Raw genomic sequence first — 25,437 nt, 5'->3', positions numbered from 1 at the left:
TGGTCAAAAGGTAGCTGGGTGTGGTGGCTCACGTCTGTAATCCCAGCACTTTGGGAGGCCAAGGCGGGTGGATCACCTGAGATCGGGAATTTGAGACCAACATGGAGAAACCCCGTCTCTACTAAAAATACAAAAATTAGCCGGGCGTGGCGGCACGCACTTGTAGTCCCAGCTACTCGGGAGGCTGAGGCAGGAGAATCGCTTGAACCCGGGAGGCGGAGGTTGCAGTGAGTCAAGATCGCGCCACTGCACTCCAGCCTGGGTGACAGAGCAGGACTTCGTCTCAAAAAAAAAAAAAAAAAAAAAGCACAAGTATTCAGTTATAAGATGAGTTGGTTCTGGGGGTCTGATATACGGGATGGCGATTATGGTTAACACAAGCAGCTTTTAAATGTCTTTACCCCTGCTCCCCCTGTTACCAGCTGAAGCTGTGAAGTTCCAGGCCCTTGGTGTTTCGAACAAAGAATTGGGTGTGATACTCACATATAGCAAAGCGGCATAAGTTTATTAAGCATAGGATTACACTCTTGGAGAGGGGAGAGCAGGCGGACCTCTGTGAAATGAGATCGGCATCAGCTCGCTGTACTTTGGGTCTTTTTTTTTTTTTTTCTTATTAGGAATATACAACCATTTATTCACTGTTCACCAGTATTTACAATAAAGTGAACAAAATACAGTTCAATAACATTCAGATTACCACAAAGTTGTGTTTCCTGGCTTTTACTGAACCAGTAAAGCAGATACTGAAAAGACTGAGCCTATGTGGTTTTTTTTTTTTTTTTTGAGATGGAGTCTCGCTCTGTCGCCCAGGCTGGAGTGCAGTGGCACGATCTTGGCTCACCGCAACCTCCGCCTCCCAGGTTCAAGCGATTCTCCTGCCTCAGCCTTCTGAGTAGCTGGGATTACAGGTGCCTACATGTAAGGAATGAGTTGGGGTAAAGAAAAAATACGCAAGTCAGCAGTTTATTTATTTTGAGAGGGAGTCTCGCTCTGTTACCAGGCTGGAGTGCAGTGGTGCAATCTCGGCTTACCACAACCTCTGCCTCCCGGGTTCAAGCGATTCTCCTGCCTCAGCCTCCCGAGTAGCTGAGATTACGGGTGCAAGCCACTGCGCCTGGCTAATATTTTGTATTTTTTAGTAGAGATGGGGTTTTACCGTGTTGGCCAGGCTGCTATTTAATGGAAAAATCAGATTTAGAGAATAAATTTGACTGGCATGAGGCACCAGAATAATGGGAGGGCGTGAGGACCCATGCGATGAGTATATAAATGGGTTGATAAGTAGTTCTCAGGGAGGAAAGCGATGGTGGTGTCCAGACAGCATTTCAAGACCCCTAGTGAGAAGTCTCAAGTTGCAGGCTGTGCCACAGCCCCGTATATACATTCACTAATTTGATATATATTTCCCGAGAACCCCATTATAGTTGCGGGAGCTGTGAATGCAGCCACTAAATCTGACATAGATCAATTCACACGAGTTCACGGTAGAGGCAGGAAAATGGACATGCATGCCGAATCAGGGTTCAAGTGCTGTTACAGGGAATTAACAGGTGCTTTGGGATGAGGAAAGTGTTGTCTTGGCTGGGCGCAGTGGCTCACGCCTGTAATCCTAGCACTCTGAGAGGCCAAGGCGGGGGGATCACCAGAACTCAGGAGTTTGAGACCACCCAGGGCAACACGACGAAACCCTATCTCTACTAAAGATGCAAAAAAAATTAACCGGGTGTGGTGGCACGTGCCTCTAGTCCCAGCTACTTGGGAGGCTGAGGAAGGAGAATCGCTTGAGCCCCAGAGGCGAAGGTTGCAGTGAGCTGAGATTGTGCCACTGCACGCCAGCTTGGGCTACAGAGTGAGACTGTCTCAAAAAAAAAAAAAAAAAAAAAAAGTGCTACCTTTGTGAAGTCGGAGTTGTGGAAACTCTTGGAGGAAATGATATCTCTGCAGAGCCCTGAAGAACAAGGCAAGGTGTGGATAAAGAAGCAAAGATGGTGGCCGGGTACGGTGACTCACACCTGTAATTCCAGCACTTTGGGAGGCCGAGGCTGGTGGATCACCTGAGGTCAGGAGTTCAAGACCAGTCTGGCCAACATTGTGAAACCCCATTTCTACTAAAAATACAAAAATTAGCCGGGCGTGGTGGTGCATGCCTATAATCCCAGCTATTCAGGAGGCTGAGGCAGGAGAATCATTTGAACCCTGGAGGTGGAGGTGGCAGTGAGCCAAGATTGCACCACTGCATTCCAGCCTGGGTGACAAAAGTGAAACTCGGGGGGAGGGATAGCATTAGGAGATATACCTAATGTTAAATGACGAGTTAGTGGGTGCAGCACACCAACATGGCACATGTATACATATGTAACTAACCTGCACGTTGTGCACATGTACCCTAAAACTTACATTAAAAAAAAAAAAAGTGAAATTCTGTCCCAACAAAATAAACAAAAAAAAAAAAAAAAAGAAAAAAAAAAAAAAAGGAAGAGAAGATGGAATAATTCTGTGGTTAGAAGGAATTGGGGTATGGTTGGGATGCAGCCAGGACTCATTTATTTTTTTTCTTTTCTTTTTTGAGACAGAATCTTGCTCTGTCACATAGGCTGGAGTGCAGTGGTGCGATCTTGGCTCCCTGCAGCCTCCGCCTCCCGGGTTCAAGCTATTCTCCTGCCTCAGCCTCCTGAGTAGCTGGGATTACAAGCACACGCCACCATACCTGGCTAATTTTTGTATTTTTAGTAGAGATGTGGTTTCACCATGTTGACCAGGCTGCTCTCGAACTCCTGACCTCAGGTGATCCTCCCACCTTGGCCTCCCAAAGTGCTGGGATTACAGGCATGAGCCACCGTGCCTGGCCGAATTTTTGTATTTTTAGTAGAGATGGGGTTTCATCATGTTGGCCAGGCTGGTCTCGAACTCCTGACCTCAGGTGATCCGCCCGCCTCAGCCTCCCAAAGTGTTGGGATTACAGGTGTGAGCCACCGTGCCTGGCAGGATTCACTTATAAAGCTGCTTCTCTACAACTGGTTGTTGCCACAATGCCTCCTGAACCATTTGATACAGACCTATTCTATATTGGTTATTAACTATTTTGAATGGCTTCCTGCAGAGAAAGGAAAGAAAAAAAGACCAAAGTAGGAAAAAAATATTTCCATGGCCCTCCTGTTAAAGAAGGAGAGATCTTTTCAGAAAAGACCAGAGTGGTTAAAAGTATGGTTTGCAGTAAGTGGCACAAAAATAGTTAGAGCCTAGAAGAGACCATAGGATTTGTCTACAGAAGAAATTCAGTGGCTGGGCGCAGCGGCTTATGCCTGTAATCCCAGCCCTTTGGGAGGCCAAGGCGGGGAGATCACTTGAGGTCAGGAGTTCGAGACCAGCCAGCAGGGAGAAACCCCGTCTCCACTAAAAATACAAAATTAGCTGGGGTGGTGGCGCATGCCTGTAATTCCAGCTACTCAGGAGGCTGAGGCAGGAGAATCACTTGAACCCGAGGGATGGAGAGGTAGAGGTTGCAGTGAGCCAAGATCGCGCCATTGCACTCCAGCCTGGGCAACAAGAGAAAACTCTGTCTCAAAAAAAAAAAAGAAATTTAGCATGTAGTTCTCCCACCCTCTGCATCGTCCGGGATGCTCTGACAAATGGAATGCCAGTGTCCCTCGTTCCCTGCAGTGACTCCCTCCTCCGTGGGTCCAACACAGAGCTCACGCGGCCCAGGCTCAACACCAGCTTTCAGATCCACCCACGGCCACTGTGTCTCACGGTCATTCTTCAAAGAGTCTTTGTGTTCAGCCTTCTCCTGCCTTCCCAAGTGGAAGCTCTGCTGGCTCGCTCTCTAGTCCTCTTCCTGCTGAGCCAGTCTTCAACCAGGAACCACACTAGAGCCACCAGGACTAGAAAGGCCAGGCCCATCCGAAGGAGATTCTGGGCAGTGTGATCCCAGAGGGCATGGTCTGTAGGCAGGAGAACAGGGTGATCGCTGACAGGGATGTAAGGACACCCTCTTTTTTTTTTTTTTTTTTTGAGCCAGAGCCTCAGTCTTGTCGCCCAGGCTGGAGTGCAATGGTACGATCTCGGCTCACTGCAACCTCCACTTCCTGGGTTCAGGCTATTCTCCTGTCTCAGCCTCCCAAGTAGCTGGGACTACAGGCACACGCCACCATGCCTGGCTAATTTTTTTGTATTTTTAGTAGAGATGGGATTTCGCCATGTCGGCCAGACTGGTCTCGAACTCCCGACCTCAGATGATCTGCCCGCCTTGGCCTCCCAAAGGGCTGAGATTACAGGTGTGAGCTACTGCGCCTGGCCAAGGACACCCTCTTGTTCCCATTTAGATTTCCTTCCTAGGTCTACTCTATGCCCAGCCCCTTCCTTCAGAGCCTATGGCCCCAGCTGTCTACTTACCTTTCTGGAGTCCCGTCTCTGTGGTTAAAAGGTAGGTGTCCCAAGGGTCTGCTGATAATAAGGGAAGTGAAGAAAAGAGGATGGTTTTGACCTCCTCCGCCCCAGCACTCCTTCCCTTGGGTCTACCCCATGACGTTCTGCAGCTTTGCAAGGTCCCACCCCACCCTGCAGGTCCCAGGAGCTTCATCCAGCGGGTAAAGTGGAAGGGTCCACAGATGGACAAAGCTGGCGAGGAATTCCAGTCTAGCACTCGTGAGCATGTGTCTTTGCACCAGTCATGTCTTCTATTTTTGTTTTTTTTTTTTTGAGATAGAGTCTCACTGTGTTCCAGCCTCTGGAGTAGCTGGGACTACAGGCACACACCACATACCCAGGTAATTTTTTTCATATTTTTAGTAGAAACGGGGTTTTGCCATGTTGGCCAGGCTGGTCTTGAACTCCCAACCTCAGATGACCTGCCTGCTTCGGCCTCCCAAAGGGCTGGGATTACAGGCCTCCGAGGCTGGAGTACAGTGGTGTGATCTCAGCTCACTGCAACCTCCGCCTCCCGAGTTCAAGCAATCCTCTTGCTTCAGCCCCCAGTAGCTGTAATTACTGGCATGCGCCACCACACCCAACTAATGTTTGTATTTTTAGTAGAGATGGGGTTTCACTGTGTTGGCCAGGCTGGTCTTGAACTCCTGACCTCAAGTGATCCAGCCGCCCCTGCCTTCCAAAGTGCTGGGATTACATGCGGGAGCCACCCGGCCCAGCCGGTCTTCTATTTAAGCCTCATTTTCCTCATTAAGTCATCATTACCTCTTTCTCCTCACACATAGTGAAATCCAAAGTCTCACTATTTTTTTTTCTTTTTCTTTTTTTTTTTTTTGAGACGGAGTCTCACTCTGTCGCCCAGGCTGGAGTGCAGTGGCGCGATCTCAGCTCACTGCAAGCTCCGTCTCCCGGGTTCACGCCATTCTCCTGCCTCAGCCTCCTGAGTAGCTGGGACTACAGGCGCCCACCACCACGCCCGGATAATTTTTGTATTTTTTTTTTAGTAGAGACAGGGTTTCACTGTGTTAGCCAGGATGGTCTTGATCTCCTGACCTCATGATCCACCCGCCTCGGCTTCCCAAAGTGCTGGGATTACAGGCGTGAGCCACCATGCCCTGCCTCACTGTTTTTTTTCAGCATCCTAACCGTGCGCCCCAGCCCCATCCCACCGTCATCTTCCAAACATAATTTTCAACCCTCCTGGCCTCATAGTTATTATTGTATTACCCCAGTTATCTTCCTGCCCCAGGGCACAGGCAGATGCCATTTCATTCTGTCCAGAGCCTCCTTTCTCCTGACAGCCACATGATTAACTCCAGTCTGAACGCATTTGCTCAGATGCCTTCTTCTCTGTGAGGTCCATCTGGACAAACCTATTTAATATTGCTAGCTGCCATTTCAATCACTGTAAGTCTGTTCTACTTTGTCTTTTCCTTCCATAGCATCATTCCCTCCTATGTGCTATCCTGACGTTGACCGATGGTGTGTCTCCTCCTGCTAGAATCTAAGTGCTGCACCGTCAAGATATTTGCCTGGCTGACTGTTACAGTGTAGTTCACTGTGTATACTATGCACTTGATGAATATATATATATATAATAGTTTTGTTTTTGTTTTTCTGTGAGATGGAGTCTCGCTGTGTCGTGCAGTGGAGTGGAATGCAGTGGCGCGATCTCAGCTCACTGCAACCTCCGCATCCCAGGTTCAACAATTCTCCTGCCTCAGCCTCCTGAGTAGCTGGGATTACAGGCGAGCACCACCAGGCCCGGCTAATTTTTGTATTTTTAGTAGAGATGGGGTTTCACCATGTTGGTCAGGCTGGTCTCGAATTCCTGACCTTGTGATCCAACCACCTTGGCCTCCCGAAGTGTTGGGATTACAGGTGTGAGTCATGATGCCCAGCCTAAGTTTTGTATTTTTAGTAGAGACAGGGTTTCGCCATGTTGGCCAGGCTGGTCTCAAACTCCTGACCTCAAGTGATGCACCATCTCGGCCTCCCAAAGTGCTGGGATTACAGGCGTGAGCCACCACGCCTGGCCTCGATGAATATTTTGAATGAATGCCACGTTTTTAGTGTCACTGGGAGGCTCTGATCGCTCGTCTGAGCTTAGAAGGACCAGTTACTCACCAGGAAAGGTGGGGTCTTCAGGTGCAAGGCTGGTGTTCTCAATGTCGCCTGGAAAAGGAGATAAAGAAAAAAAAGTAAGGGTTTTGGGTTTCCTCCGGTCTTGCCATTCTTTTTTTTTTTTTTTTTTGAGATGGAGTCTTGCTCTGTCGCCCAGGTTGCAGTGCGGTGGTATGATCTCGGTTCACTACAACCCCCGCCTCCCGGGTTCAAGCGATTCTCCTGCCTCAGCCTCCTGAGTAGCTGGGACTACAGGTGTCCGCCACTGCGTCTGGCTAATTTTTGTATTTTTAGTAGAGACGGGGTTTCACCGTCTTGGCCAGGCTGGTCTCGAACTCCTGACCTTGTGATCCACCCGCCTTACCATTCCTTTCTCTGCTCCCTCCTCCTTCCTGCTTCTGGTGTTCTTCCTCACATGACCAACCAGGCACCCAGGAAGTGGATGACCCTTGGACACCCTCCCCATCACTCTCTGGGGATCCCTCAGGGCTCCAGGTAGGACATGGCGGCGAAGGGTGTGGGGAATTGAGCATTTCCTCACCTGTGACCAGGAGCTTCACTGGCTCACTGGGGAAAGACCAGGCATGGTTGTTATAGGAGCCAAAACATCGGTATGTCCCTCTGTGGGCTGTGGTCACAGGGCCCAGGGGGAACTCCGCCTGGACCTTCCCATATCCGCGCTGTACGTGGCTGGATCTTCCCTCCTTGAGCAGTAAGAACATGCTTGTTGCAGTGTCTAGACGGCAGTAGAAGGTCACCTTCTCTCCCGAGATCACTTCGGGTCCAGGATGAACCGAGAGGGTGGGTGTGTCATACATTTCTATGAGAGAAGGTGGGGCCACCACACCAGAAACTCAGTGATGAGCAGCCAGCTATTTTTTTTTTTCTTTTCTTTTTTTTAGAGATGGAGTCTCTCTCTGTCGCCCAGGCTGGAGTGCAGTGACACGATCTCGGCTCACTGCAACCTCCGCCTCCCGGATTCAAGCATTTCTCCTGCCTCACCCTTCCAAGTAGCTGGGACTACAGGGGCCTGCCACCATGCCTGGCAGCCAGCTTTTTTTTTTTTTTTTTTTTTAAATTATTATTTTGGTCAAATACACACAATAGAAGATTTACCATCTAAAACCATTTTAAAAAATGATACAGGGTCTTGCTCTGTTCCCCAGGCTGGAGCGCCGTGGCACTATCTTGGCTTACTGAAGCCTCGACCTCCTGGGTCAGGAGTTTGAGACCAGACTGGTCAACATGGTGAAACCCCGTCTCTACTAAAAATGCAAAAATTAGCCGGGTGTGGTGGCCCATGCCTGTAATCCCAACTACTTGGGAGGCTGAGGCAGGAGAATTGCTTGAACCTGGGAGGCAGTGAGGTTGCAGTGAGCTGAGATTGCACCACTGCACTGCAGCGAGACTGTCCCAGAAAAAAAAAACCTAAATTTTTTTTTTTAGAAAAACACCACCTGGCTAGGCGCGATGGCTCACACCTGTAATCCCAGCACTTTGGGAGGGTGAGGCAGGCGGATCATCTGAGGTCAGGAGTTCGAGACCACCCTGGCCAACATGGTGAAACCCCATCTCTACTAAAAATACAAAATCTGGCGTAGTGGTGGGTGCCTGTAATCCCAGCTACTTGGGAAGCTGAGGCTGGAGAATCACTTGAACCCAGGAGGTGGAGGTTGCAGTGACTGGAGATTGCACCGCTGCACTCCAGCCTGGGTGACAAGAGCGAAACTCCGTCTCAAAACAGATAAAAAAAAAAAACCCCACCACCTGTGATGGGTGAGGGAAGCAAAGTGTAAGCCACTGCGCCTGGCCCACAGGCATTGTTTTTGAGGACATTCCTCAGTCATACCCCTGCACACAAATATCTATCTCAGAATCTGTGTCTTGGAGAAACTGACCGAGGACACATCTGCTCCTAGGATGTAGAGACACGGTCTGCAGACAACCCCTTGTAGGCAAGGATTGTGATGGGGATCACCCCTCCTTCCAGCCTCCTACCGAGACAAACAGTGTCTGAGTGGGGCTTGGAAGAGTTCAGATGCTGCTGCATCCCGGATGCAGACTGAGATCACTCTCCAGTTAGAGAACCGGACAGTTACCTGTTACCACCAGATCCAGCAAGTTGCTGGGCTCTGACCAGAGCTCCCCAACCCGATAGATGCAGCTGTATTGCCCTGCCATGCGGGAGTTCATGTCCGGGATGTAGAATTTGACTTTGTTAATCCGCTCAGGGGCTTTTGGTCTGTCCACGGCAAAAAGGCTTCCTTCAAAGTGCAGCTGGTATTCAACAGCCCCATAATTTCCCTGGCAACAGATGGTCGCTTGCTTTTCCTTTGGAACCATGAAATGGGGCTCGGCCCAGATGAACGGTTTTGGGAGAGTCTCTGGAAGGGAATCAGAGGCTGGAGTTCCAGCGGAGCCCCCTCCCCCCAACCTTAGGCTCCCCCCAGCTGCTGGCCCCAAGCTCTCCTGGGAAGCCAGCACCCTGTCCCCTCTCCCCAGCCGTGCTTGGGTGGAAGGAGCTTGGCCTGAACCAGGAAGGGTGACCCTGGGCTTTGAAGGAAGGACTCACGCTGCTGGGCGCTGATCCTCTGGCTCAGACACAGCCCTGGAAGACGGGAGTAATGAGACCTGTTGCCTCCCAGGCACACCCTGATCCCATTCCCCTTCCACGCCAGAACTCACCGACGCAGAGCAGGGCAGGGAGTGTGGAAGACATCGCTCAGATTCTGCCGGCCTAGTGCTGAGCAGTGGGGACTGAGCCCAGCGGGCCAGGGACATACACAGGAAGTGGTGGGTGAGCACCAGCGCCCATCACCAGAGCGCTTTCACGTTGACTGCTTTCATCAGAACGTTCACAACTCCCCTCCGCCTCTGACCATGAGCTTACAGAAAGGCCACGGCCCCTCTGACACATCTGTGGTCTAGCCAGCAACTCTGACAATTGTCTGCTCAGCCCAAAATGCATTTCTGGGTCAACTTCTCAATTCTGCAATGTGGATGTCGTACCCAGAGCTGACTGTGGGAAGTTGTGCCCAATCATGCCCAGAGGAAACCCCCTGAGAATCGTATAAAAACATAGGGAGTTTCACAGTGAGAAACTGGAACAGGAATTAAAAGAAATTACAGAATGTGTAAACAAAAACTCAGTTGTATGTAAGAAAACCCAGTTCCCCCGGAGGAAGAGAAAGAGGTAGAGTCCTTTAAACATGCACTGCCTGTTTTTCTGTCTGTGGCTAGTGAGCCTTATCTCTCCCTTTCCCAGGCATTGTGAAGACCCTGTTTCTCTTGCCGTGCAGCTGCAAGGTCACCAGACAGGATAACCTCAAGTCGTAAAACATATTTTTCTTGAAAAGTAAGGAATAATGTGATGCATGTCTCAATTGAATAACTGTCTTTGTTTCTCGCTTCTGTAATATGCTTCCCCCTGCACAGATCTCCCCCCACCCCACAAAATGCTTAAAAGGTAACCGGACTCTCTGTTCGAGCCTCAGTCTTTTTGGATGTTAATCCGACTGGGGCCGGTGCACCTAAATAATAATAATAAGAAGAAATCCTCCTCAACCCCTCGGTCTCTCTGATTCCTAAATTATCCCGCAACAATACCATCTCACACCAGTCAGAATGGCTATTACTGAAAAGCCAGAAATTAACAGATGCTGGTGAGATTGTGGAGCAAAGGGGACACTTATACACTGTTGGTGGGAGTGTAAATTAGTTCAGCCACTGTGGAAAGCAGTTTGGTTTGGAGATATTTCAGAGAACTACAAACAGAGTTACCATTCAGCCCAGCAATCCCATCACTGGGTATATATCCAAAGGAAAATAAATCATTCTACCAAAAAGACACATGCACTTGTATGTTCATTGCAGCAGGATTCACAATAGTGAAGACATGGAATCCACCCAGGTCCCATCAGAGGTGGACTGGATAAAGACAATGTGATATGTATACACCACAGAACGCTATACAGCCTTGAAAAATCACAAGATTATGTCCTTTGCAGCAACATGGATGCAGCTAGAGGCCATTATCCTAAGCGAGTTAACACAGAAACAGAAAACCAAATACTGGCCAGACGCGGTGGCTCACGCCTGTCATCCCAGCACTTTGGGAGGCTGAGGCAGGTGGATCACCTTAGGTCAGGAGTTCGAGACCAACCTGACCAACATGCAGAAACCCTGTCTCTACTAAAAATACAAAATTAGCCGGGCATGGTGGCACATGCCTGTAGTCCCAACTACTCGGGAGGCTGAGGCAGGAGAATTGCTTCAACCTGGGAGGTGAAGGTTGCAGTGAGCCGAGATGGTGCCATTGTACTCCAGCCTGGGCAACAAGAGTGAAACTCCATCTCAAAAAAAAAAAAAAAGAAAAGAAAAGAAAACCAAATACCACATGTTCTCACTTATAAGTGAGAGCGCTAAACATTGGGTAAGGAGGGGAGCAAGGCTTGAAAATCTACCTATTTGGTGACTAGATCATTAATGTAAGCCTCAGCATCATGCAATATACTCATAAAAAACCTGCACATGTATCTGCTGAATCTAAGAAGATAAAAATAGGGGTTTTGACGTTGGCTTCTCTGTGTACAGCATGCATATGCTTGGATAAGTTAATTGGTTTCATCAGAATGGAATGATAACACTATCTTCTTCAAAGATAGTGTTATAATGTTTCAATAAAATAAAAGTGAAAAGAAAAGCTTTTCATTTAAAGAACTTAATAAGAAAAGAAACATTTCTTTTCTTTTTCTTTTTTTTCTTTTTTTTTTTTTTTTTGAGACAGAGTCTTGCTCTGTTGCCCAGGCTGTGGTGCAGTGGTGTGATCTCAGCTCACTGCAACCTCTGCCTTGTGGGTTCAAGCAATTCTCCTGCCTCAGCCACCTGAGTAGCTGGGACTACAGACACCTAACACCACGCCCAGCTCATTTTTGTACTTTTAGTAGAGACCAGCTTTTACCATGTTGGCCAGGATGGTCTCTAACTCCTTACCTCAAGTGAATCTTCCTGCCTCGGCCTCCCAAAGTGCTGGGATTACAGGTGTGAGCCACCACACCCGGCCAAGAAACATTTCTTTTAAGTAAGTTACTAACTCTCCACTTAATAAAAAAAAATTCTATGCAGAAGTTAAGATCTACAGTAAGAAAAAAGAAATTCATGCATTTTATATATACACACATATATACATATATACCTTTTATATATATACACATATATACATTTATACATTTATACATATATACATTTATACATATATGTATACATATATACATATATGCGTATATATACCGCATATATATACTGCATAGTACCGTACATGTATATATACACATATATGTATATATACACATACATGTATATGTGCGCATATACATGTACGTATATATACATATACATGCATGCGTGCATATATACATACGTATATATACATGCATGCGTGCATATATACATACATGTATATATGCACACATGTATGCGTGTATACATACATGTATATATACGCATGCGTGTATAAATACATATATGTACACACACGTGTGCATGCATACATATATGTACATATACATGTATGCGCGCATACATACATATATGTATATACACATACATGTATGCATATATACATACATGCATATATACATACATGTATGCGCACACACACATGTATATATACATGCATGTATGCATGCATGTATACATATATACACATATACGTATATACACATATACATATATGTATATATGTATATACACATATATATATATACACACATGTAAGGTACTATGCAGTTTTCAGCATCCACTGGGGCCTTGAAATATATCCTGGTGGATACATGTGACTACTGTACAAGACTAGTTGTATCTTCTTGAGGCAAACAAATGTGCTAATTCTTTTTTTTCTCTCTTTAAGACGGAATCTCACTCTGTCCCTCAAGCTGGGGTGCAGTGGTGTAATCTCAGCTCACTGCAACCTCCACCTCCTGGGTTCAAGCAGTTCTCCTGTTCTAGCCTTCCGAGTAGCTGGGATTACAGGCGTGTGCCACCACACTCGACTAATTTTTGTATTTTTAGTAGAGACAGGGTTTCCCCACGTTGGCCAGGCTAGTCTCGAACTCTTGACCTCAAGTGATCAGCCCACCTTAGCCTCCCAAAGTGCTGGGATTACAGGCTTGAGCCACCACACCCAGCCCACCTGCTTCTTATTTACTGAAGATTCAGCACTCGGTGCTGGTGTTTCCCCTTACACAACTGTCATAACTCTGGGTGTTTTCTTTATCCTTCCCCCTATGGAACGCTTGGATGCCCTCTATGGAGGAGACTTATGTAGGCTGGATCCTCAGACCTCAGCCACCCTCTCAGCCATAACATAGTTACCTTCACCAAATAGATATAAGAATATTGTCTTTTATTATTTTGAGCTTTTAATTTTGACATAATTCCAGACTTACAAAAAAACTGGCAAAAATAGTATAAATAATTTCTGGCCAGGTGCAGTGGCTCACACCTGTAATCCTAGCACTTTGGGAGGCCGAGGTGGGTGGATTGCTTGAGATGAGCCTGGGGAAAAAGAAATGCAAAAATTAGCCAGGTGTGGTGCTGTGTGCCTATAGTCCCAGCTACTTGGGAGACTGAGGTGAGAGGGTCATCTGAGCCCAGGGAGGTAGAAGCTGCAGTGAGCCATGATCGTGCCACTGCGCTCTAGCCTGGGTGACAGAGTGTTACCCTGTCTATAAAAAAAAAAAAAAAAAAAAAAAAATCTGTAATTTCTTCATCCAGATTCCCCCAAAGTTAGCATTTTACCACATTTGCTTCATCATTCAGCCTCTCTCCCTCTCCCTCTCTCCCCCAAGAAAGTGTGTCTAATTTGCATATGATGCCCTCAACCTCTAATCACTTCAGGTTATATTTCCCAAAACCAAGGACATTCTGTTATTAATGTTCAAGGTCAAGAAATAGCACTGATATGACACTATTGTCTGATCTATCCACTGTATTCAAATTTTACCACTTGTTTTACCAGTGACATATATTTGGTTTAGGATTTAATCCAAGATTACACAATTTATTTAATTGTCATGTCTCTCTTATTTGGAGATGGAGTCTTGCTCTGTCGCCCAGGCTGGAGTGCAATGGTGTGATCTCAGCTCACTGCAACCTCCGCCTCCTGGGTTCAAGCGATTCTCCTGCCTCAGCTTCCTGAGTAGCTGGGATTAGAGGCACCCACAACCACGCCCAGCTAGTTTTTGTATTTCTAGTAGAGATGGGGTTTCGTCAAGTTGGCCAGGCTGGTTTTGAACTCTTGAACTCAACTGATCCACCCTCCTCAGCCTCCCAAAGTGCTGGGATTAGAGGCATGAGCCACCACGCCCAGCCTCTTTTAAAAAATAAAACTATAGACTTTATTCTGATTTCACCAGTTTTTCCACTGGCATCCTTTCTTCGCTCCAGGAGCTCCACTGATCCGCCCGCCTCAACCTTCCACCTGCCTCGGCCTCCCAAGGTATTGGGATTACAGGTGTGAGCCATCTGGATCTATTTAATTCAGCCTTAAGCCCACACCAGCATTCCTGGGACTGTCCCCTCTACAGACTCTAAGCCATGTTTGAGATGATGAATTTCAAGTCGTGATTCAATCACGTAAGTGGTAAGTGACACAGAGGATATTACTAATCTTTTTTTTTTTTTTTTTTGAGACAGAGTCTCGCTCTGTCACCCATGCTGGAGTGCAGTGGCGCAATCTCAGCTCACTGCAAGCTCTGCCTCCCGGGTTTATGCCATTCTCCTGCCTCAGCCTCCTGAGTAGCTAGGACTACAGGTGCCCACCACCATGTCTGGGTAATCTTTTTTTTTTTTTTTTTTTTTCCAAAGTAGAGACAGGGTTTCACCATGTCAGCCAGGATGGTCTCCATCTCCTGACCTCGTGATCCGCCCGTCTCGGCCTCCCAAAGTGCTGGGATTACAGGCGTGAGCCACCGCACCCGGCCTTTTTTTGGTATTTAAAAATATAACTTTATTGAGATATGATTTACATGCCATACAATTACCCATTAAAAGTGCATAATTCAATGGTTTAAATTTTGTGGTATTCACGGAGTTGGTGCAACCGTCAACACAGTCTAATTTTAGAATGTTGTCATCACTGCCCTTCAGAACCCCATGCCGACCAGCTGCCCATCACCACGATCCCCTCACTCTCCCGGCCCTAGGCAACCACTCATCTTCTGTCTCTAAACACCAGAAGGTGCTTTTCAAAAATTGTAGCAAAATACACATAACATACATTTTAATATTTAAAAAGTTTTCTAAGGCCAGGTGCAGTGGGTCATGCCTGTAATCCCAGCACTTTGGGAGGCCGAGGTGCGTGGATCACCAGGTCAGGTGATCCAGACTGTCAGGCCTCTGAGCCCAAGCTAAGCCATCATATCCCCCTGTGGCCTGCACGTACACATCCAGATGGCTGGTTCCTGCCTTAACTGATGACATTCCACCACGAAAGAAATGAAAATGGCCTGTTCTTGCCTTAACTGATGACATTATCTTGTGAAATTCCTTCTCCTGGCTCATCCTGGCTCAAAAGCTCCCCTACTGAGCACCTTGTGACCCCCACTCCTGCCCGCCAGAGAACAACCCCCCTTTTGACTGTAATTTTCCTTTACCTACCCAAATCCTATAAAACGGCCCCACCCCTATCTCCCTTTGCTGACTCTCTTTTTGGACTCAGCCCGCCTGCACCCAGGTGAAATAAACAGCCTTGTTGCTCACACAAAGCCTGTTTGGTGGTCTCTTCACATGGATGTGAGTGAAATTTGGTGCCATGACTCGAATCAGGAGATCAATCCCCTGTCCTCCTGCTCTTTGCTCCATGAGAAAGATCCACCTACGACCTCTGGTCCTCAGACCAACCAGCCCAAGGAACATCTCACCAATTTTAAATCCAGTAAGCAGCCTCTTTTTACTCTCTTCTCCAACCTCTCTCACTGTCCCTCAACCACTTTCTCCTTTCCACCCTTCAGTTTCTCCCTTCTCTTAATTTCAGTTCCTTTCCTTTTCTGGTAGAGACAGGAGACGCGTTTTATTCGTGGACCCAAAACTCCAGCGCAGGTCATGGACTTGGGAAGGCAGTCTTCCCTTGGTGTTTAATCATGCGGGGACACCTCTCTGATTATTCACCCACGTTTCAGAGGTGTCTGACCACACGGGGATGCCTGCCTTGGTCCTTCACCCTTAGTGGCAAGTACTGCTTTTCTGGGGGGGCAAGAACCCCCAACTCCTTCTCTGTGTCTCTACCCCTTCTCTGCTTTTCTGGGGGGCAAGAACCCCCCAACCCCTTCTCCTTCATCCTTAGTGGCAAGTACTGCTTTTCTAGGGGGCAAGAACCCCCTGATCCCTTATTTCTGTGCCCCGACCTCTTATCTCTGCACCCCAATCCCTTACTTCTGTGCCCTGACCCCTTTCCCGCTTTTCTGGAGGGTAAGAACCCCTGAACCCCTTCCCTCCGTGTCTCTACTCTCTCTTTTCTCTGTGCTTGCCTCCTTCACTATGGGCAACCTTCCACCCTCCATTCCTCCTCCTTCTCCCTTGGCCTGTGTTCTTAAAAACCTAAAACCTCTTCAACTCACACCTGACCTAAAACCTAAATGCCTTATTTTCTTCTGCAATGCTGCTTGACCCCAATACAAACTCGACAGTGGTTCCAAATAGCCAGAAAACGGCACTTTCAATTTTTCCATCCTACAAGATATAAATAATTCTTGTTGTAAAATGGGCAAACGGTCTGAGGTACCTGACATCCAGGCATTCTTTTACACATCGGTCCCTCCCTAGTCTCTGTGCCCAGTGCAACTCATCCCAAATCTTCCTTCTTTCCCTCCCGCCTGTCCCGTCAGTCCCAACCCCAAGCATCGCTGAGTCTTTCTAATCTTCCTTTTCTACAGACCCATCTGACATCTCCCCTCCTTGCCAGGCCAAGCTGGGTCCCAATTCTTCCTCAGCCTCCGCTCCTCCACCCTGTAATCTTTTTATCACCTCCCCTCCTCATACCCGGTCCAGCTTACAGTTCCGTTCCGTGACTAGCCCTCCCCCAACTGCCCAGCAATTTCCTCTTAAAAAGGTGGCTGGAGCTAAAGGCATAGTCAAGGTTAATGCTCCTTTTTCTTTATCTGACCTCTCCCAAATCAGATAGTGTTTAGGCTCTTTTTCATCAAATTTAAAAACACAGCCCAGTTCATGGCTTGTTTGGCAGCAACCCTGAGATGCTTTACAGCCCTAGACCCTAAGTCAAAAGGCCATCTTATTCTCAAAATACATTTTATTACCAAATCTGCTCCCGACATTAAATAAAGCTCCAAAAATTAAATTCGGTCCCTCAAACCCCACAACAAGACTCAATTAACCTTGCCTTCAAGGTGTACAATAATAGAGTAGAGGCAGCCAAGTAGCAACATATTTCTGAGTTGCAATTCCTTGCCTCCACTCCAGTCTCCAGATGAGACAAACCCCAGCCACATCTCCAGCACACGAGAACTCCAAACGCCTGAACCGCAGCTGCCAGGGTTTCCTCCAGAACCTCTTCCCCCAGGAGCTTGCTACAAGTACTGGAAATCTGGCCACTGGGCCAAGGAATGTCCACAGCCTGGGATTCCTCCTAAGCCGCGTCCCATCTGTGCGGGACCCCACTGAAAATCGGACTGTTCAACTCACCTGGCAGCCACTCCCAGAGCAGCTAGAACTCTGGCCCAAGGCTCTCTGACTCCTTCCCAGATCTTCTCGGCTTAGCAGCTGAAGACTGACACTGCCCGATCACCTCGGAAGCCTACAGGACCATCACAGACAGTCTAGGTAACTCTCACAGTGGAAGGTAAGCCTGTCCCCTTCTTAATCAATATGGAGGCTACCCACTCCACATTACCTTCTTTTCAAGGGCCCATTTCCCTTGCCTCCATAACTGTTGTAGGTATTGACAGCTAGGCTTCTAAACCTCTTAAAACTCCCCAACTCTGGTGCCAACTTAGACAATACTCTTTCAAGCACTCCTTTTTAGTTATCCCCACCTGCCCAGTTCCCTTATTAGGCTGAGACACTTTAACTAAATTATCTGCTTCCCTGACTATTCCTGGACCACAGCTGTATCTCATTGCCGCCCTTCTTCCCAATCCAAAGCCTCCTTTGCGTCCTCCTCTTGTATCCCCCCACCTTAACCCACAAGTATAAGATACCTCTACTCCCTCCTTGGTGACCGATCATGCACCCCTTACCATCTCATTAAAACCTAATCACCCTTACCCCGCTCAATGCCAATATCCCATCCCACAGCACGCTTTAAAAGGATTAAAGCCCGCTACAGCATGGCCTTTTAAAGCCTATAAACTCTCCTTGCAATTCCCCCATTTTACCTGTCCTAAAACCAGACAAGGCTTACACATTAGTTCAGGATCTGCACCTTATCAACCAAATTGTTTTGCCTATCCACCCCGTGGTGCCAAACCCATATACTCTCCTATCCTCAATACCTCCCTCAACCACCCATTATTCTGTTCTGGATCTCAAACATGCTTTCTTTACTATTGCTTTGTACCCTTAATCCCAGCCTCTCTTCGCTTTCACTTGGACTGACCCTGACACCCATCAAGCTCAGCAAATTACCTAGGCTGTACTGCCGCAAAGCTTCACAGACAGCCCCCATTACTTCAGTCAAGCCCAAATTTCCTCCTCCTCTGTTACCTATCTCGGCATAATTCTCATAAAAACACACGTGCTCTCCACGCCGATCGTGTCTGACTGATCTCTCAAACCCCAGCACCTTCTACAAAACAACTCCTTTCCTTCCTAGGCATGGTTAGCGCGGTCGGAACTCTTACACAAGAGCCAGGACCGCACCCTGTAGCCTTTCTGTCCGAACAACTTGACCTTACTGTTTTAGCCTAGCCCTCATGTCTGTGAGCAGCGGCTGCCGCTGCTTTAATACTTTTAGAGGCCCTCAAAATCACAAACTATGCTCAACTCACTCTCTACAGTTCTCATAACTTCCAAAAATCTATTTTCTTCCTCACACCTGACACATATACTTTCTGTTTCCCGGCTCCTTCAGCTATACTCACTCTTCGTTGAGTCTCCCACAATTACCATTGTTACTGGCCCAGACTTCAATCCGGCCTCCCACATTATTCCAGATACCACACCTGACCCCCATGACTGTATCTCTCTGATCCACCTGACATTCACCCCATTTCCCCACATTTCCTTCTTTCCTGTTCCTCACCCTAATCACATTTAGTTTATTGATGGCAGTTCCACCAGGCCTAATCGCCACTCACCAGCAAAGGCAGGCTATGCTATAGTATCTTCCACATCTATCATTGAGGCTACCGCTCTGCCCCCTCTACTACCTCTCAGCAAGACGAATTAGTTGCCTTAACCCAAGTCCTCACTGTTGCAAAAGGACTACGCGTCAATATTTATACTGACTCTAAATATGCCTTTCATATTCTGCCCCACCATGCTGTTATATGGGCTGAAAGAGGTTTCCTCACTACGCAGGTGTCCTCCATCATTAATGCCTCCTTAATAAAAACTCTGCTCAAGGCCGCTTTACTTCCAAAGGAAGCTGGGGTCATTCACTGCAAGGGCCATCAAAAGGCGTCAGATCCCATTGCTCTAGACAATGCCTATGCTGATAAGGTGGCTAGACAAGCAGCTAGCATTCCAACTTCTGTCCCTCACAGCCAGTTTTTCTCCTTCTCATCAGTCACTCCCACCTACTCCCCCGCTGAAACGTCCACCCATCAATCTCTTCCCACACAAGGCAAATAGTTCTCAGACCAAGGAAAATATCTCCTTCCAGCCTCACAGGCCCATTCTATTCTGTCGACATTTCATAGCCTCTTCCATGTAGGTTACAAGCTGCTAGCCCATCTCTTAGAACCTCTCATTTCCTTTCCTTCGTGGACATCTATCCTCAAGGAAACCACTTCTCAGTGTTCCATCTGCTATTCTACTACCTCTCAGGGATTGCTCAGGCCCCCTCCCCTCCCTACACATCAGGCTTGGGGATTTGCCCCCGCCCAGGACTGGCAAATTGACTTTACTCACATGCCCCGAGTTAGGAAACTAAAATACCTCTTGGTCTGGGTAGACACTTTCACTGGATGGGTACAGGCCTTTCCCACAGGGTCTGAGAAGGCCACCGAGGTCATTTCTTCCCTTCTGTCAGACATAATTCCTCGGTTTGGCCTTCCCACCTCTATGCAGTCTGATAACGGACCAGCCTTTATTAGTCAAATCAGCCAAGCATTTTTTCAGGCTCTTGGTTCAGTGAAACCTTTATATCCTTTACAGTCCTCAGTCTTCAGGAAAGGTAGAACAGACTAATGGTCTAGTAAAAACACACCTCACCAAGCTCAGCTACCAACTTAAAAAGGACTGGACAATACTTTTACCACTTTCTTTTCTCAGAATTCAGGCCTGTCCTCGGAATGCTACAAGGTACAGCACATTTGAGCTCCTGTATCGACACTCCTTTTTATTAAGCCCCAGTCTCATTCCAGACACCAGACCAACTTGGAATGTGCCCCAAAAAACTTGTCATCCTTACTATCTTCTGTCTAGTCATACTCCTATTCACTGTTCTCAACTACTCACACATGCCCTGCTCTTGTTTACACTGTTTCTCTAAGCCAGCACAGCTGATATCTCCTGGTACTATCCCCAAACCGCCACTCTTAACTCTTAAATAAATAATCTTTGCTGGCAGGACTATGCTGAACCTCCTTAGGCACTCTAATTAGATGTCCTAGGTCCTCCCAATTCTTAGACCTTTAATACCTGTTTTTCACCTTCTCTTATTCCATTTAGTTTTTCAATTCGTACAAAACTGCATCCAGGCCATCACCAATAATTCTAAATGACAAATGTTTCTTCTAACAGCCCCACAATATCACCCCTTACCACAAAATCTTCCTTCAGCTTAATCGCTCCCACTTTAGGTTCCCACGCCGCCCCTAATCCCGCTCAAAGCAGCCCTGAGAAACATCGCCCATTATCTCTCCATACCACCCCCCAAAATTTCCGCCGTCCCAACACTTTACCCCTATTTCATTTTATTTTTCTTATTAATATAAGAAGACAGGAATGTCAGGCCTCTGAGCCCAAGCTAAGCCATCATATCCCCTGTGACCTGCACGTACACATCCAGATGGCCGGTTCCTGCCTTAACTTATGACATTGTCTTGTGAAATTCCTTCTCCTGGCTCATCCTGGCTCAAAAGCTCCCCTACTGAGCACCTTGTGACCCCCACTCCTGCCCCCCAAAGAACCCCACTTTGATTGTAATTTTCCTTTACCTACCCAAATATTATAAAATGGCCCCACTCCATCTCCCTTCGCTGACTCTCTTTTCGGACTCAGCCCGCCTGCACCCAGGTGAAATAAACAGCCTTGTTGCTCACACAGAGCCTGCTTGGTGGTCTCTTCACATGGACGCCCATGAAACAGACCAGCCTAGCCAACATGGTGAAACCCCGTCTCTACGAAAATACAAGAAATTAGCTGGGCGTGGCAGTGCGCACCTGTAGTTCCAGCTACTCGGGAGGCTGAGGCAGGGGAATCACTTGAACCTGGGAGGCGGAGATTGCAGTGAGCCCAGATCACACCAGCGTAGCGACAGAGTGAAACTGTGTCTCAAAAAAAAAAAGAAAAAAAAAGTTTTCTAAGGCCAGGCGCAGTGGCTCATGCCTGTAATCCAAGCACTTTTGGGAGGCTGAAGCGGGCAGATCACCTGAGGCCAGGAGTTCGAGACCAGGCTGACCAACATGGTGAAACCCTGTCTCTACTAAAAATACAAAAATTAGCTGGGCGTGGTGGCGGGTGCCTGTAATCCCAGCTTCTTGGGTGCGGGGGGGATCTGTTCTGCAGATCCCAGCTGTACGACAGATGAGACACATCCTCAGACACCAATATTCAGTGAAAGAGCAGGCCAGGGGGCTGCCGGCACTAGGAGCCAAAGAGAGTGCAGCCCCTCTAAGCTGGCAACGCTTGCATTTATTTAGCACAGATTTAATTAACAAAGGCTTTGAGTCAACACACCTGTGGGTAATTAACCTGGTCACCGCCCCCCCGCCCCCACCTCCCTGGAGAGGGCCATCTTGCCCGAGAATGATCAAAGGTTGATTTTAGGACCATATGACTAAGCAAGCTATTTAGATAAAATACTCCGCATTCCTTTGTATCTGCGCCCTAAGCTGTTTGGCTCCTGAAAAGAGAATCTGGCTGCTTTCAGCCAAACTATCTGAAGCTATGCCAACCTCCCTGGCCTTCCAAGAAGGTTTGCTGCTTCCTATTCCTATAATTTCTTCTGCTACTCTGACTGATCTCCCACACTTGGGAGGTTGAGGCAGGAGAATCCCTTGAACCAGGGAGGCAGAGGTTGCAGTGAGCCGAGATCACACTACTGCGCTCCAACTTGGGTGACAAGAGCGAGACTCCATCTCAGAAAAAAAAAGTTAAAAAAAATTGTAGGCCAGGCGTGGTGGCTCACGCCTGTGATCCCAGCACTTTGGGAGGCCAAGGCGGGTGGATCACCTGAGGTCCAGAGTTCGAGACCAGCCTGACCAACATGGAGAAACCCCGTCTCTTCTAAAAATATAAAATTAGCCAGGCGTGGTGGCGCATGCCTGTAATCCCAGCTGCTCTGGAGGCTGAGGCAGGAGAATGGCTTGAGCCCAGGAGGCGGAGGTTGCAGTGAGCCGAGACCGCGCCATTGCACCCCAGCATGGGCAACAAGAGTGAGACTCTGTCTCAAAAAAAAAAAAAAAAAATTGTAGTAAAAACATAACATACAATTTACCATCTTAGCCATTTTAAGTGTACAGTATAGCAGTGTTAAATGTATTCACAGTGTTGTGAAACAGATCTCCAGAATATTTTCATCTTGTAAAACTGAAACTCTATGCCTAAAAGAGGAATCGTTCAACGCATAGAAGTTTTATTTCAACCATTTTTGTTGTTGTTGTTGAGATGGAGTCTTGCTCTGTCACCAAGGCTGGAGTGCGGTGGTACGATCTTGGCTCACTGCAACCTCCGCCTCCTGGGTTCAAGCCATTCTCCTGCCTCAGCCTCCTCAGTAGCTGGTAATGCAGGTGCGTGCCACCACACCTGGCTAATTTTTGTATTTTTAGTAGAGATGGGGTTTTGCCATGTTGGCCAGGCTGGTCTCGAACTCCTGGCCTCGTGATCTGCCTGCCTTAGCCTCCCAAAGTGCTGGGATTTCAGGTGTGAGCCACTGCGCTCAGCCTGGGAAATGTATACTTCAGAGATTGTTGGATTTTCAGGGCCTTCTGTGGCTTGACGTCATCTGGAAAAGTGTGGTCATTGGGAAGATATTACTTTGATTGGTTGTCACTCATGCTTGGGTGTTTACTGAAATGAGTCTGATTGGATGACTTTTAGAAGCAAGGAGCTGCCTGATTGATGGTAACATAACAATATAAAACGTATGGAGTGGCCGGGCTTTGTGGCTCACTCCTGTAATCCCAGCACTTTGAGAGGCTGAGGCAGGCAGATCACCCTGAGGTCAGAAGTTCGTGACCAGCTTGGCCAACATGGCAAAACCCGTCTGTACTAAAAATACAAAAATTATCTGCGTGTGGTGGCAGGTGCCTATAATCCCAGCTACTGGGGAGGCTGAGGCAGGAGAATTGCTGAACCCGGGAAAGAGAAGTTGCAGGGAGCCGAGATCACGTCACTGCTCCCCAGCCTGGGTGACAGAGCAAGACCCCGTCTCAAAAAAAAGAGCATCTTCACAGAGATGAGTTGTCATTGATGATGGGTTAAAAATCAGTTTTGGTGGCTACTTGTTACTGTGGTTACAGGACAATAAAATACTTTTCTGAAGAGCTCAGGAACTTTATTATTCTGAAAACGCTTTTTCCAAACAAGGTCCTTCCATCAGCAAAATGACTTATATGAGTTTAATCTTATCCATCTCTGGGAATCCAGCCCCATTGTGTCTCTGTAATCCAAGTCCTGGACCTGACGTAAAGTCCCTCAACCCCCTTCATCCAAAATTGTGGCACTTTCCCTTTATTTATTTATTTATTTATTGTTTATTTGTTTGTTTACTTTTGAGACGGAGTCTCGCTCTGTGGCCCAGGCTGGAGTGTAGTGGCGTGATCTCAGCTCATTGCAAGCCCCGCCTCCCAGGTTCACGCCATTCTCCTGCCTCAGCCCCCGGAGTAGCTGGGACTACAGGCACCTGCCACCACACCTGGTGAAAAAAATCAGAACAAACTGAAGATATGGGCCAGAACTTGTATAAAGTGTGAAAAGCAGTCAATAAAGAAAGTTAGAAATACTTTGCATTTTTTTTTATCACAGGACTTGAGTTAAGCCAAGAATACAGTAGAAATTTTATCAAGTAGAGATAAGCTCTCAGTAAAGGATAAAAGTGGGCCTAAGTCCCTTCAGTTTCACTGGAAGTAGGACCCTTACATTTTATAATTATATTTTCATACATAAGCTACTGGACAATGAAGTAAATAGCAATCAGTGAAAGAGCCACATATGACCAACTTAGATTTCCTTGAGTAAAGTCTGTCAAGGGTAAAGCTGTGAAAGTTTATAAGAAAAAAGAATGGGGAATTATTTGGAAGACCATTTGAGTTTTGTACACAAGAATTTAATGTTTGCACACTTGATAATATATGTGAATATCATCAAAACTAAGTGAAAAAATAATGAGGTGAAACACATGCCTGTATTCCTTGTATGAAAATCCAGTAGAAATAGGGTTTGTGAAATAAATAGGGTAATCCTCCTGTAGGATTATGACTTTCACTCTTATCAATTTGTAGATGAACACAGCAGGAGGCTGAGGTAGGAGGATTGCTTGAGACCAGGGGTTCAAGACCAGCTTAGGCAACATAGGGAGAGCCTCACTTCAACAAAAAAAAATAAAGGAGGGGGGTTACTGAATATATTTGGCATGCTTACCAACCATTTATATTTGGGGAAGACACATTTAAAAATATAAAAGGAAGGCTGGGTGCAGTGGCTCACGTCTGTAATCCCAGCACTTTGGGAGGCCGAGGCGGGCAGATCACGAGGTCAGAAGTTTGAGACCAGCTTGGCCAATGTGATGAAACCCCGTCTCTACTAAAAATACTGTAAAAGTAGCTGGGCATGATGGTGGGAGCCTGTAATCCCAGCTACTTGGGAGGCCGAGGCGGGAGAATCACTTGAACCCAGGAGGCAGAGGTTGCAGTGAGCCGAGATCGTGCCACTGCACTCCAGCCTGGGCAACAGAGTGAGACTCTGTCTCAAATAAAAATAAAAATAAAAATAAATAAAATAAAAAAAGAGAAGAACAATGAAGGAAGAAATTAAACAGGATATAGAAAATCAGAAGACAGATAAGATGGAAAACCATAACTTATGTTCAGAAAAGTGGGTGCAAATCGATCAGTCCTGCATAAGAAAACACCGTTTGATTGGTTTAAACATGCATCTGGCCAGGCGTGGTGGCTCACGCCTATAATCTCAGCACTTTGGGAGGCCAAGCTGGGTGGATCACTTGAGGTCAGGAGTTCGAGACCAGCCTGGCCAACACAGTGAAACCCCATCTCTACTAAAAATACAAAAATTAGCCAGGTGCGGTGGTATGTGCCTGTAATTCCAGCTACTTGGGAGGCTGAGGCACAAGAATCACTTGAACCTGGGAGGTTCAATGAGCCGAGATTGCTCCACTGCACTCCAGCCTGGGTGACAGAGCCAGACTCTGTCTCAAAAAAAAAAAAAAGTAGATTCAAGCTTCTTAGTGAGCTTTTCTCTCTTGTGTCCTTCAAGTAGCTTTGTCGGACTCCACAGTCCTGACTCCTCTCTGCTTTCACCTCCAGGTGT

General features: G+C 47.2%; 1 protein-coding gene across 2 annotated transcripts; it reads right to left on the bottom strand.

The window, feature by feature from the left end:
- Nucleotides 1-304: 304 nt before the first annotated feature.
- NCR1 (natural cytotoxicity triggering receptor 1) lies at nucleotides 305-11,694 on the bottom strand. 2 transcript variants are annotated; one of them, XM_016933988.4, is made up of 7 exons: nucleotides 9,235-11,694; nucleotides 9,122-9,157; nucleotides 8,649-8,933; nucleotides 7,091-7,369; nucleotides 6,553-6,600; nucleotides 4,393-4,440; nucleotides 305-3,941 (listed from the first exon to the last, which is right to left on the bottom strand). In XM_016933988.4, exons 1-7 carry the CDS (start codon nucleotides 9,266-9,268, stop codon nucleotides 3,760-3,762), a joined length of 912 nt encoding a protein of 303 aa, XP_016789477.2. In that variant the 5' UTR covers nucleotides 9,269-11,694; the 3' UTR covers nucleotides 305-3,759. The 2 variants fall into 2 exon arrangements, with proteins under 2 accessions (XP_016789477.2, NP_001164063.1); NM_001170592.1 differs by having other exon boundaries at nucleotides 3,675-3,941; nucleotides 4,393-4,443; nucleotides 9,235-9,279.
- Between the last annotated feature and the right edge of the window lie 13,743 nt (nucleotides 11,695-25,437).

This window comes from Pan troglodytes, chromosome 20, assembly GCF_028858775.2.
Source record: "Pan troglodytes isolate AG18354 chromosome 20, NHGRI_mPanTro3-v2.0_pri, whole genome shotgun sequence".
NCBI classification, from domain to species: Eukaryota; Metazoa; Chordata; class Mammalia; order Primates; family Hominidae; genus Pan; species Pan troglodytes.
Note: the sequence above shows the minus strand (reverse complement) of the source record. Positions and strands in the feature narration are given on the sequence as shown.